At 32.8% G+C, this 15,465-nt stretch overlaps 1 protein-coding gene across 1 annotated transcript; it reads right to left on the minus strand.

Moving 5' to 3' along the window:
* Positions 5,208–7,435, minus strand: LOC109728298. The gene is made up of 2 exons (XM_020258675.1): positions 6,909–7,435; positions 5,208–6,709 (listed from the first exon to the last, which is right to left on the minus strand). Exons 1-2 carry the CDS (start codon positions 7,168–7,170, stop codon positions 5,352–5,354), a joined length of 1,620 nt encoding a protein of 539 aa, XP_020114264.1. The 5' UTR covers positions 7,171–7,435; the 3' UTR covers positions 5,208–5,351.

The following is a 15,465-nucleotide window of genomic DNA, read 5'->3' on the forward strand; positions in this document are numbered from 1 at the left end:
ATCAGTTGGCATTGATATAACGCTTCCGTGGCACTAAGAGACGCCTCCAAGGCGACGATATAGTGCTGACGTGATATTTTTCGTCAATTTTAACCTCAATTTTGACGACTGACATTTAATTACAATAAAATCAAGAGGTTGAGGATTTGGCCGTAAAAAAAAAAAAAATGGAGACCAAAGTAAAAATGGGGCCAAAGGTTGCGGACCATTGGTGTAATTAACCCACTAATGGGTATTAATTCCAAGAAACTAAAAACTAATAAGAGGGCATCAATTGAAAAGTAAAAGTTTTGGGAGCGAATTATAAATAACATATAGGTGAGGTGTCTCCATGCATTTTTACCTGCACGGTTGTTTTCTGGAACTTTCCAGCAAGTGGGGGGCGGGGATGTGTTGGGCCGTCGCTCTCGATTGACCCATCCACGTTTACTGGCGTCGCATGCTCTTATCTTATCCGCATGGTGGGGACGTTAACGGATACGGATTTTGGAAATGTTATTCGAACCCGAATTCAAATACAATGGATTTAATTCGATTCAAAAGGAATATAAATATATAAAATAAAAATTTGGTGAATTTGAATTCGGGTATAGGCTTTATGTGCATTCAATCCGAGCCCCAACTTGTCCAAACTGAATTGATTTTACATTATTATATAAATTACATAAGAATATCTGATGTTAGTTTTGAATTTACTTTTTAAACATTTAAATCTTAATATGATATGTTTTGATATATGATAAAGAGAAATAACTATTTCGTATTCGGATTTTCGAACGTGGAATCAGATTTCGAGTTTTCAGTTAGATTCGAAATTGGGTACAGAGTTTCAAAAACCGCGGAATTCGGATTCACATTTCGGTTTGGTTGTCCGCTTCGGATTTATGTTTTTAAAAAAATCATCTCTTGTTATCATCCCTATCCACATGTTTGGTTTGAGAAAAAATTATTTTTCTAAAAAATATTTTTTCATCTCTTCGTCTTGTTTCACACTTCTTTTTTTTTTTTTTTTTTNTTTTTTTTTTGAATGGATTAACGTCTATAGGGTTAAGAAAGGAAAAACCGCTTTTCAACTTGAGATTATTTTTTCTTTTTTTAATTTATAAATTCTTAACTTTTCAACTTGACTTTGGCTCAACCCACTCTCACTTGGTAAATCTAAATTGTATATGGCAGGTCGGTTGGATTGATTAAAATTGGATTAACAAATCAAAAGGAGCTTTTTAATTAAGATTGATTGTTATTACTCTAGAACGAATACATTCCTATATAGTTTAACTTTTCATATTTAATTATATAAAAGCTCAGTAATATTCATATTTGTTCCCTTGATTTGTAACCATTGGAACACTATTTATGTTTTAACGGGAGATAAATAAAATGACATTTTTGTTATTTCTTTCTTTCTTTCTACCATCATAAATAATATAAGAGAGGTAAAAAGATTAATTTATCTTATTCACTGAGGCTTCATTTGGGATTGCATTACATGCGGTAAAAAAGTACGTTGGAAAAATACCTTATTTGTTTCCATATGTAATATTGCGTTCCATATATCGCGATGAGTCGGCTCCACCGGAGAACGCAAAAGTATATTCTTATATGCTTTTTTCTCAACTCCATTTTATCTAATAGCGCTAAATAGACTTCAATATATACCAAACTAAGCCTAAATAGAGCTAATTATTTTACATATGGTTAACTATATTTGAAAATATTAAACTTTTATAAAGATAAATATGAAAAGTTAAACTTTATAGATATAAATTTTCTATTCGATATGTTTACAAAAAGTTGTATACAATTAACCCATTATTTTATATTAACATTGCTGTGTCAATAACCTGTGTTATGGCTATGGTATGATATGCACACATCCTATTTACTTTGTTAGCATATCGTGCACAGACGACATGGGCTTATCAATATGGGTTAATTTCATACATGTCTTTATAAATATAATAAATTATAAAATATTTCTTTAAATTTCAACTTTCATATATTGTCCCAGCAAAAGTTCTAATATTTTAAAATATATCTCTCTAATTTTTTTATCGTTAAACCTTGTTTATTTTATAAATAAAATGATCGTTTTGTCATCACAAATATATTCCTCCAAAAATCCTAACTGTTAATTAAAAAGGGATAAAAAGATCAATTTACCTCATTAACTAAGTAGGGTTAATAATTTTACCTAACGGATCCTAACGGCAAGAATATATTTGAAAATATCAGAATTTTTACAGAGATAACATATAAAAATTGAATTTTGTAGAAATATATTTGTAATTTATTATATTTACAGGAGTTGTATGAAATTAACCTTATTTTTTATTATTTGTAAACATTTTATACAAAATTAATCATAGTCCCTCAAACCATTAATTCTTCGGTGGTTTAGGTTGGCAAGAATTGACTAAGATGCCAGAAGCTTGAAAGCTCCTCTCTGGATTGAGTGTTAAAGTTTTAGGATAACTACATGAATATAATAATGCTTGCGGACAGTTTAAAGTAAAACTGTTCAAAATATTCGGCATTCTATATTCGATTCGGACCGTATCTGGATTCTGGACCGATAAAAAATGAATAACATTAGGTAACAAAAGGTTACCCATTCAAATGTCGGATATTACTCCGGATACTTTATATCATACCCGACTTGGATCGACCTGAACCCAACCTTTTAATAGGTAGGATTCAATAGTTTTCAAATCCGGACACGGATCCAGTGAAATACATGATAATAAATAAAATATATTTGAAGTTGAGGGATCAATTTCAATAGGATTTATAGATAAGTGGTCTTTGTGTTTTTTCTTCCAAGTTGTTTATTTCTTTTTTTATATTTTTTTACTCTTTTTTTTTTTTTTAATTCTAGCTGTTTTTTTTACTCTTGAGTCTTCCTCTCTAAACAGGAGTCCCTATTTATTGCTCAAGTTAAAGAAATGAGTAAAAAAAAATCAAAAATCAAAAATCAAACCTGAGCAATAAATTTTATTGGACTGTGTGCAACTAATTAAAATGCGAGTTTTTAATAGTAAAAGGTTTATAGTTTATCCATAAACTATCTATAAAAAGTATATACATACGAATATATGTACCAGATCTATATCCGACATATCCAGTCTTAGAAAGATAGTGTATGGGTCGTCACTATCCAGCCCCACTTAAATAGACCCGACAGATAAATTAGTAATTTAAGTATCTAGATTTAGACGCGACCTGAAATTAAATGAGTAGAGTATTTTTTTTTATATCCATTTCTTTTCAAAATATGGCTATAGTATATCAACAATTCAGATCCGGTCCGCAGATACTTTAGTTTAAAAAAAAAATTGAAAAAAAATCTGGTGCTTCTTTTCATTGGGCTGCTCTGTTATTGGGCCTTGGCCCTTTTTGTATTGAGATTTTTGGAGGGAAAAAGATGCTCTTCTCAACATTTCCTTTCTCTGATGCATGAACTCAGCTTTCTGAACAAAAATAATTATAAAATCTGTATTTAAGATTTGCATCCAAAAGAATACATTTCATTCCTTGAAATAATAAAAGCCCAAAAATAGAAAAAGAAAAAAAAAACTTTTTACATATCGTTTGGTTCAGGAATAAGTTTTTTTGGGTTATTCCTGGGATAGGTACGTGCAACTTTAGGGATAAGCGAAAATAAAATTAATTTTTTGTTTGGATGATAATTGGGTTACTTCCGAGAATAAAAAAAATAGTGTTTGGATAGTTACGTAGGAACAATAGGAATAAGACTAATTATAATTTTAAAATAATAATATTTTATAAAATTAATTAACATCAAAATATCAATTAAATAATAATTTAACAAATTAATTAATTAATTAATTATGAATACTATTAGATAATTATAAATATTAATAAATTAATTAATTAGAATATTAATTAATTAACCATGAGTATTGTTAATTAATAAATTAACTAACTATAAAAAATTTGATAAATTAACAAATTAAGTTAATAAATTAATTAGTTAATTATTTAGTTAGTTATATTGATCAAAATATTAATTGGTTAATCAATGTACATAATAGTTATTATTATATAAACACCATAAATAATTAATTTTTTAATTAACTAATTAATTATGAGTAATAAATTAATTCACTCAAATAGTTAGTTAAATATTTATTATAATAGTAAATCAAGTGGATAATTATTAATCTATCTAATTAGTTAATAAAATAATATATAATATATTAATTAGTAATATTTTATTATTAAATTAGTAAAGGTATAAAGAGAAGGAATTATTATTCCACCAAAAAGGCGGAACAACAATTTCACCTTCTTAATGGGTTATTTCAGAATAACCCATTAAGTGAGAGATTAAATAAATCCATTGATTCATTTAGTATTTGGGTGAATTAAGAGATAAAGTGGTCTATTCCTACTTTATCCCGCAACCAAATGCTGTTTAGAGTTTTGAGGTCAATTTTTATCAACACCTTTGGATTTTGGAAAATTCTTGCAGTTCAGATATTGGCCATGCAATGATACCTTACTTGAAAACTTCAAAAATGGTATCAACATTTATACCGATCGTCCCTAGAGCAAGTGGTAAAGGACTTGGTGGTTGGTATCCGAGACCCAAGTTCGAATCCTAATTGATTCACATTTTCAGTTAAGTTTATTTCTAAATGAAATAAACGAAACGGATAGCGTGCTACCTATCTCGCAAAAAAAAAAAAAAAAAAAAAAAAAAAAACATTTATAGGTTTATCCTAATTCCTGGGTAGAACCCATCCAAAGTGGAGTATTACTTATCTAGTTCCAAATGCAATTATTATCTCTAATAGCGAAACGACTTGTCCATACATAGAAAACGTGTTGTTCTGGATTTGTTTGCTCATAATTAATAAGTTGCCTTTGTGGAATTGCAATATGATGTGCACTGAGCTTTTGATTTCGTGCAATAAACGGCACCTTATAAAAAAAAAAACAAAGAAAATTACATAATTGTAGTGAAAAATATTGTAATAATAAAAATATTTTGAGAAGCATTAAAAAAATGTAGAAATGATGTAGGCAAACATTGGATGCTGATGCATATGATGTGAAGTAGAATTATTTGAATTGCAAAAAAAAAAATCAAAGGAATTAGATTAACATACTATTCAATTTAACAGTTAGAAAACTATTCGGACACAATTAAACCTATAAATACGTTTTAGCTTATAACTTGATTGCAGTAGAACAATACACAGGCATCTACATTTTATTTTTCTCAGCAATTATTCACAAACAAAATCACAAATGTATGTATACATATGATAGTATAAAAATCAATTGAAAGAACAAAATTCACAATTTATACTCTCCGTTATTTCTCATCTCTTGATTCTCCGCTGCTGCTGCCGCCGCTGCAGTTGCTGCAGCTGCTGCAGCTGTTGCCTCCTTCTCTTCTTAGTCACGTATTCAAACGCCTTAACCAAGCGCTTCCTGAACCTCCCAATATCCAACCTGACGTTCTGCCCGTCCAAGTACACCTTCTTCGTCACCTGCCAGCCCTGCGCGTTGACGCTGTCCGGATCTTTTAATATTGTAGCATTTCTGCTGTACTTCCTGTACAGCGAGCTCTCGCGCGGGAGTATCTTGTAGGCGGCGTACCGCAGCCCGAGCTTCCGCGCGGGCTCGCCGTAGTACATCTCCGCCGCCCAGTCGGTCCCGAGCGGCACGACCTGCACGAACACCGACCGCGGTCTCATGAACAGAAAGTGCGTCATCGCCGCCCCGTGCACGCCCACCATCACGTCGCACGAGTTCAGCGCCCGGTAGATCCTCGCCAGCTCCGTGTCCCGCTGCGGGCTCATCACCTCCACCTCGAACCCCACCGCCTCCGCCGCCTCCACCACCTCCCGCTCGTTCTCGATCGCCCTCGATCCGTTCCGCGACATTATCACCATCTTCGGAGCCTTCTCATTACTTCTGTTGTTGCTGTTGCTGCTGCTGCTGCTGTTGCTGTTGTTGCGATGTGATTGTTCGTCGCGGTCGATGGCGCGGACGCGCGGCGCGTAGGCTTCGTCGAGGAGGCGGCGGAAGTCGCTTATACTCTTGTTCGACTTCGTCTTCGCCGCGTCGATCGATAGCTCGTCGTGGATGCGGAGCCCGACGATGGCCTCGGGGAAGCAGTGGGTGCGGCGGTCGCCGGAGAAGTCGATCGGCGGGTAGTCGGAGAGGCGGGAGACGACGTGGCCGTGCTTCGTCATCCACCAGTCGTGGTACTCGAGCATGACGAACACCACCTGCCTGTCGAAATGCTGCGACGTGATGTACAGCGGGATTAGCCCGTCGTTGAACTCGTGGTACACGTTGCCGGTGTACCCGCCGGTGGAGAACACCACCGCGGGGACGCGGTGGACGACGTCGCAGCGGTTGGCGGCGGCGACGGTGCGGAGGCTGAGCTCGTCGATGGTGCTCATGACGCTGGCCTCCCACTTGCGAGTGTAGGGCCTGATCTTCTCGTCGACGGTCGAATTGGAAGGAGAAGAAGAAGGAGATAGGAGGAAGATGGAGTTGGAGGCAGCGTGGGTGCGGACGTCGCCGCGCATGAAGCAGACATCGGTGCGGAACGCCGTGCGGTCGCAGCAGATGCTGTCGTTCCTGACGGTCGAGCACGGCGCGGCCCAGCTCTGGTCGTCTTCCCGCGGCCGCATTCGGAATTCTACGTCGTCTGCTCCGAAGGTGTCTGCGCACAACAAAGCAGTTATATTAAATCATAACAATTTGCACGTGTGATGCGTACTTTGACCACTACAACTACAACTCGGTCACGATACGATTGCTTTGTATGAAAATTTCAATCACCGTAAAACTTTTACGGTGTTTTAATCATTTATACTCGGACGGCGGAAGGAGAGAGAAAGAAAGAGAGAGAGAGAGCTTACAAAAGAAGACGCGAGGGGCGAAGAGGAGGGTGCAGGAGATGAGGGAGAAGAGGAAGAGGAGGCGGAGGAAGGCGGTGTTCGACACCCTCGACCGGTGGTGGCCCACGAAATACGCGTAATCCATCAGGTGGCGCAGGCGATGAGCCTGCTCCACCGGAGGATCTTGAATTTGATGCTTCTGTTTCTGCTGCTGCTGCTGCTGCTCCTCCAAATCCTCTTTCCTATGCGGCTGCACATGATAATTCCTATGATGGTGCACCATCTCTCTTAACTTACTATTATTCCTTTCTCCTCCCAAGAAGCCTCTTTTTATTCCACAAGCACTTTTGCTCCAGTGGCTTATGTAATTGTGCTGCACCAAAAAGAAGAAGAGAGAGAGTATAGAGGAGGGAAAGGATAGTAATAGAAGAAAGAGAGTAGGGGGAGAGTTTTTTATATATATTTTTATATATGATTTAGGGGGGAATTGGATGGAGTAGAGGAAGAGGAGAGGAAGCGGGGGAGGGAAAGAAACCGTGTTTATTTTCTTTGGTATTAAATGTCTCTCCGAAGGTTCTTTAATTTGGGGAGTGAAGAAGCTATTTTCTTGGACCCGGTCTATGGACCCAAAGCATGAACAGCTAGCACTTAGTAAGCTATTTTCTTAGAGAGCCGCCTAATGTTATTTTTTTGAGAGATAGGTAGCACGCTACTCGTTTCGTTTATTTTATTTATAAATAAACTTCACTAGAAATGTAAATCAACTATAATTCAAACTTGAGATCTCGGGTACCAACTGCCAATCCCTTTATCACTTGCTCTAGAAACGGTCGGTAGAGCCGCCTAATATTTTGGTGGCTAATTTAGCAAACGAATATCAATGGATCAGAGTCTCTAGTTCATCTGAAAAGTGCACTAATAAAATAAAATAAAATAAATTTAATCTTAGTTATTTATTACTCTCTCTAAATAGAGAGGTAGTAGTAATAGTGGTATATATTGTAGCGTGATAAATTCCTGAGTGATAGTTTTTTTTTTTAAGAGAGATAGGTAGCACACTACCCGTTTCGTTTATTTTATTTAGAAATAAATTTAGCTGGAAACATGAATTAGCTAGGATTCGAACTTGAATCTCGGATACCAACCATCAAGCTCTTTGCCACTTGCTCTAAAGACGGTCGGTCCTGAGTAATAGTTTAAAGTGAAAAAGGATGAGTGATAGTTTAAAGTGAAAAAAGAATGACCGGATGATTGAAATTGAGATATTGAATATTTATTTTTTTCAGTATTTCTTTTACCCGAAATTAATGTGTGCTTGGTCCCACTTACAATTCTATTTTGACATACAAATTAATGTGAGTTTGGATTAATGAAAAGTCTAGATGTCTTGCTTGGAGAAAAAGCATCAGGAGATTCTGAGAAAAAAAAAAAAGTTAAATTGAGACTTATTTCTAGAAGAGAAATTGTAAATGATATTTTAATTTTTTTTCAGTATTCATATTTTTTTCAACATTAAACTAAAAAAAAAACTTCACACTACATTAGAATAAAATATTCTCAATAAAACAATTTTCAATAAATGTTTTTATCTTTTACAAAAGTGACTTTTGGGCCAATATGTAATTTCTCCTCAATAGTTTCAACGGTCCAATTTTTCATACTTATTTCTCTCTCAAAAAAAAAAAAAAGTTCATACTATTGCTATTGCCGTCTATAGAACGAGTCAAGACACACAATAAAAACATGGATAAAATTCAAATACGATCCATGTGATTTCGCACTTTCTCACTTTAATAATTTATTGTTTAAAGTATATCATTTTAGTACTTTGTCGTTTTATTTTTTTATTTTCGTTAGTCCCTTCGTTAACTTTTTATTAAATCATATATTAAAAAGTTCAGATACCCCGTCTATAGTTTATCAAATATTTACTTCAGTGCCTTTTTATTTTAACTTTATCACTAATTTAACGAAAAAAATTAGTAAAAGAGATAACAAAAGAATAAAATAAAATTACTGAGAACGAAAATGATACACTTTATTATTAAATTATAAAATATTAAAATAAAAAAAATGAAACGACGTGAATGGTATTTGAAATTTTTTCCAAAAAAAACATTGTTCGAATTGGTGTGCGGGGTGTTGTTGGCGTGCGGTGTTGGGAAAAGTCAAGAGAGGTGGGTTTACCGGAATTTGGGTTGCAAAGCTGGATTGGGCGGCGTGGTTTTGGTCCCAAAAGGAGTTACACTTTTTTTTCTTTTTTTTTTCTTTTTTTCAATAATGGTCCCAAAAGGGGTTTGAGTGTTGGGTAATGCATACTCTATATGTTTATTCCTTTAAATTTTTTTTAGTGGCAAAAATGTATGGGTAGAGATCCTATTGTTGTATTATAATATTGTGACTTGGTTTCTGTGTATTTTACTTAAAAATTTTATGTTTATTTTTCATTTGTCATAAAGTTAATTATAATTTTTTTATCTTAAAAACTCAATTCAGATCGAGAAATGATATTACATATGATATAACCCATAAATCTATATAAGTAGCTAATATTGTTTATAGTTAAGCTGAAGATTCAAAACCTTCTTTTTTTTTCCTAAAAAGAAAGGAGGGTTCCCAAGAACACTTAAACATGTTTACAGAATAATTATTTTATGCTTCTTTAGAAAATGATCTACTAATTTTAGTTTATTTCATATATATATATATATATATTGGACTTCTGTGTTTGTAAAAGTACCAAATTATTGGTGCTTGAAAGTTTTAGTCCTTAGATTAAGAAATGTGTGATTAGGATGATAATGCTTCTCTAGAGTTGAATAGGTAGATGATTAAATTGTATAATCTAACGAATAAAAATGATTAAGAAATAAATTTAGTGGCGAAAAACTTACAAACACGAATTGTTTGATGTTTTTACAAATACTATAGTCGGACTATATATATATATATATATAGAGTCCGGCTACTATACTATCAATAGTACCAAGCGTTTGGTACTATTGAGTTTTCTACCATTAGATCTACCTGTTGATCATTTTCATCCGTTAGATTATACTATTAAACCAACCACCCACTCAACCCTAGGAGACCACTATCAATTTAACCGGGGACCACTATCATCCTAACCGCACATTCTTTCATCCAACGGCCGAAAACTCAATAGTACCAAGAGCTTCGTACTATTAATAGTATAGTAGCATAATTCTATATATATATATATATATATATATATATATAATCTTGGTTACGTCATTGTGTTGGCGTTTCATACATTTCATCCTTGCTTATTTGTTTATTCTTTTTATTTTGTATTTTTTGATGGAGGGTTGGCGTTTTGTGATTGGCTTAGTCATCGACAGCGGTTTTTTGGACACAAGAATCCGAGGATTGCTTCCGACATTGGAAAGCGCTTCTTCGTATTCTGGAACATTACCAGCATTCATTCATTGATTTTTCTTGAACGGGGGAATTCCCTGCAACTCCGGTTGCAGCAAACTAGTACAACCTAGCTATATATGCAAGAAGCCGAATGCAAGCCAAAACGGTCGAATACAGTCAGATTTTTTTACAAAACCATAACCATGTCCATATTTTTTTTTTTCGAATGTAACGTATGGTAAATTATTCGGATAAAAATATATACTAAGATGTCATGTGTACATATAAACTTAAATTAGCGAGAATAAGACATATGTTGCAGCTAAAATTTTTGGAAAAACTTTAAAAAACCCCCTTGTAATTTCGTAGTTTCTCACTTTGCCCCCCCCTGTGGTTTACAATGTATCAATTTGCCCCCCTGTAGTTTCTTTTTTTTCTTTTTCTTATCAATTTCATTAATTTTTTTTCTTAAATAAGTGATAAAGTTAAAATTAAAAGGTTCTAAAGTGAATATTTAATAAATCTAGATAGGTATCTGAAGTTTTTTGTATATAATTTAATGAAATATTAATAAAAAAGCTACCGAAAAAATAAAAACAAAACCACAGGGGGACAATTTGATACATTTTAAACCACATGGAGGCAAAGTGAGAAACTACGAAATCACAGGGGGGGGTTTGAAGTTTTCCCAAAATTTTATAATCCTGTTCAAACTTTGCATGTTTATATTTTATTCAATAAAATTTATTATCTAGTAAACATAAATATAATTTTAATATAAATCTTATTAAAAAATAAATGAAAAATATGATGGAAAATCACTTTACTCTCCTATAATATATATTTACAATTTTTTTTCTAGAGGGGGAAAACTGTAGAAATAGTTGGATTTTTTATAAAGCCATATTCTCTTCCATATTTTTTTTTTTATAATTTTTAGGAATATATTTCAAATGATAACTTTTAACATCTATATTAGACTTCATTTATAATATTTTGTAATTTTTTAATATCATTTATCCAATAATTGACTGGCCCAAAATTAACAATTTTAATAGCCATGATTAGCCGTTTTCAAATTCAATAATATAAGAAATCTCATAAAATGTTAATAAAATTTTTTTATTTATACAAAACAAGATCAATACTATTATTTTTTGAAAAAAATTTATTTTCATCTGTTGATTTTCAATTTTCTTAATCATGACGTAAATAATATTTAAAAATTATAAAATTCATTTTCTACGTACTTTTAATATTTTAAATCAAGTTTAATGGAGAGAGACGATTTATGATTCGAAAGTTTTAATATTGAAAACGATTTGACAGCACGAAAGCCGCCATATTTTTAAAAGCACATAATCCAAACTCTTTCAATATAATATTTTTTGATACTATTATAATAATAATGTTAATACAAGGCCAAGCAGTCCCATCATTCCCAGCCTTCTTGTTTGTTTATTATTATATAAAAAAATTAAAAAAGAATTTAAATTTTTTTATTTATTTAAAAAAGGCATTACTTACCCACGTGCCCACCCCATTAGCCATAGATAGCCCATAGGCATAGAGTGCCAAAGAGATCTTTTTGAATAAGGTTAATTGCATGAACACCTCTCAACAAACATATCAAATAATAAATATATTTTTATAAACTTTAATTTTTATATTTATTTTTATAAAAATTTTAATATTTTTAAATATATTCATACTGTTAAGATCCGTCAGGAAAATATAGTTAATCATCGCTAAAATACTCAACTTTGTTAGTGAATGAGATGAATTGACCTTTTTTTTCTTATATTATTTATAACGGTAGAAAAAAAAAAGATAACTGTTAAAAATTTTATGAGGATACATCTACATTATTCACTTTTAGAAGGAATATTATTCAACTTTTGCAAGAATAACTATGAAAAATTAAACTTTGTAAGAATAAAAATGCCTCTTTTGTCCTTAACCTAAAATAAATTAGAAATATCGGTGATGATAAAAAGATATATTTGAAAGACCAAAGATCAAAATATTTTTTGTATCTGTTATGACAAGCGCAAAAACGGAAACGAAATCGCGGACACAAAATAAATAAACCACAAGCAGAAAATAAAGAGAACACACAGATTTACGTGAAAAATTCTTTGTAGGAAAAAATCACGGGCGAGGGAGGAGAAAATTTCACAATCAAACGAAAAAGGGAATACAATGTTCAGAGAGTATAACCAACTTCGATCAATCGCCTCTAGGACAAAAACGACGAGAAATTCTTAACGGGTTTCGGATCCTCTACGGGCTCGAGTCTGTCAGCCCGAGCCCTCCGCTATCCATCACATATATTCATTTTTCCTTCACAATTTTATTTTCCAATTTGGTTGTACCGCGAAACTGTCAGCGACTCAAAATTCCGAACTGAAGTCGATTATCAATTTCGAGTCACATCTAACAGTACCCCTAACTTAAAGGATGGTAGAAGGGTATAATTTGAAAGTACAAAATAGTAATTTACAGAAATAATAGGTATTACTAACAGTTCATTAACAAATTTAATTCTAGAAGTATATTGGAAATAAGTTTGAACGTAAAAAAGGTATTTTCAATATTAGTCTTCTAAAAAGGTAATCAGAAAGTCGAAAACCTTTTATGGATATATAAGCAATTGCCCATATTTTTTATATAGCCTTTTTTGAGATTTTATTTTTCTATCACTCCAAAATGGTTGTCACTATTAGGAAGATGATGATGATGATGATGATGATGATGATGATGATGATGTTAGGGTTTAAATGAGGTGTACCGCATTAATCCCCACCACTCAAAATTTTGTGGTCCATGAGCAACACAAGTTTAGATGCTTTGTTGATCAACCCATTCATCGTACATTGATAGGATTCAAACCCCCCAAAAAAAGACTTGGTGGTTGGTATTCGAGACCCAAGTTCGAATCCTAGTTGATTTATATTTCCAGCTAAGTTTATTTCTAAGTAAAATAAAGGAAGCGAATGGCATGCTATCTTTCTCTAAACCAACCACCCCCCCCACCAAAAGGACTCCACAGGCATTATTATTATTTAAAGGGTAAACTTCAAATACCCCCCTGTGGTTTCACAACTTGCTTATTTTAATATCCTGTGGTTTAAAGTGTATCAAGTTAGTTCCTGTGGTTTCGCACTTTCTCATTTTAGTATCCTGTGGTTTAAAATGTATCAAGTTAGTACCTCGTGGTTTCATTTTTTTTCTTTTTATTATCCATTTCACTAATTTTTTTCATTAAATTAGTAACAAAATTAAAAACTAAAGGGTACTAATATGAATATTCGATAAACCTAGGTAGGGTATCTGAAGTTTTTTATATATAATTTAATGAGATATTAACGGAGTAAAAAAATAATCAGTGACAAAGTTAAAACTAAAGAGTACTAAAATGAATATTCGATAAACCTGTGGTTTCGCACTTTCTCACTTTAGTATCCTGTGATTTAAAATGTATCAAGTTAGTACCTCGTGGTTTCATTTCTTTTCTTTTTATTATCCATTTCACTAATTTTTTTCATTAAATTAGTAATAAAGTTAAAAACTAAAGGGTACTAATATGAATATTCGATAAATCTAGGTGGGGTATTTGAAGTTTTTTGTATATAATTTAACGAGATATTAACGGAGTAAAAAAAAAGTCAGTGACAAAGTTAAAACTAAAGAGTACTAAAATGAATATTCGATAAACCTAGATAGGGTATTTAAAGTTTTTTGTATATAATTTAACAAAATATTAACAAAGGAGCAAACGAAAAGAGAAAAATAAAACCACAGAATACTAAATTGATGCATTTTAAACTACAGAATACTAAAGTGAGAAAGTGCGAAACAACAGATTACTAAATTCATACACTTTAAATCATATGATACTAAAATGAAAAAATGTGAAACGAGAGGAATGATATTTGAAGTTTTCCCTTATTTAAAAGAAGATACATATGTTGTGTTTAAGGGCTTATACTAATTCTCCACGGAATTGTGCTTCTCTGCTCAGTTCTCACCCACTCAGACCCAAAAATTGGGTCAATCCACGCATGTTATGCCATCAACTTTCTTAGACCCAAAAATTGGGTCAATCCACTCATTCATGTTATGCCATCAACTTTTGGTCAATAATAAAAGAAAAGAATATAAAATAAAAATATAGATTAATATGTAAAAATATAAAGATTTTTCTTTTTTTATATGTTAGCTTAAATATTAGAATGCTACTGTTGGATCTTATAATAGTACACTTATATATTGTTGATGTGTTGACATATATATTATAGAGTCCATTATACCAACAATATAAAGAAAATCTTTTATCTGCGACTCAAAATATTTACTTAATTTGATAATTATTCAAGCTTTTTAACACGATATTAGAATTTAGTACACTCCTTTAGTTCGAGCATATTAATTCTTTGTCACGCCCTAGGAGGGTCTAACATGTTAATTGAATTTGTGTTATATATATATGCTGGTAATGCGTATTTGAACTTATTAAGATTGGGAGATGCTGATCAACTCAGTACTTGAACTCAGAACATCTTCTCACATTTCGATGACAGGATGAATCTCCAACTTTCTTGCAACAAGATCTAAACAAGTGCTCCGACGAAATTTAACGGCGGTGCGGAACTCGTTCGCGGCTTTTACCGCCTAAGTTTAAATGGGTAAACACTCTCTAGACCCTCTTGATTAGGAGAAAATGACTCCAATTATTATGGCATAGGTTGGACCATCAAAATGTCGCAATATGAACTTCACCAACCTGCTCCAACCGTAGCCTGATATTTTAGAATGGGTTGAAACCAAAATTGGATTTGACCTAGTCAGGGTTCAAGATGAGACCTATGTATATCAACACAAGGTTCTCAAAATATTGATCATAGAGAGAGATGTATCACATTATTAACTCTCACACATGGTTTTGTCCTTTGTTAATGTGTCCCAAATCCAACGAAGTTATATCACCTTTTCCTTCGTAAGGAAACAAAGAAGAAGAAGAATTAGATGTTGAGCTACACTGGATAATTTGAAATGATTTTTTGGTAAATAGGAGAATAGAAAATTAAAATTAATCTTTGGAAGGAGCAAATTAATGATGTGATTATTTGTTGACTAGAAACTTCTTGAGGAGCAAGGTGACAATATCTTCAAAGTTCAAAAAAGGAGAGCTTGG

This window comes from Ananas comosus, linkage group 23, assembly GCF_001540865.1.
Source record: "Ananas comosus cultivar F153 linkage group 23, ASM154086v1, whole genome shotgun sequence".
Taxonomy (NCBI): Eukaryota; Viridiplantae; Streptophyta; class Magnoliopsida; order Poales; family Bromeliaceae; genus Ananas; species Ananas comosus.

Coding starts and splice junctions, on each gene's coding strand:
- LOC109728298 (XM_020258675.1), bottom strand. CDS start 7,170: ATGGTGCACCATCATAGGAATTATCATGTGCAGCCGCATAGGAAAGAG. Junction 6,710..6,908: donor CGCCCCTCGCGTCTTCTTTT/GTAAGCTCTCTC, acceptor TGTTGTGCGCAG/ACACCTTCGGAGCAGACGAC.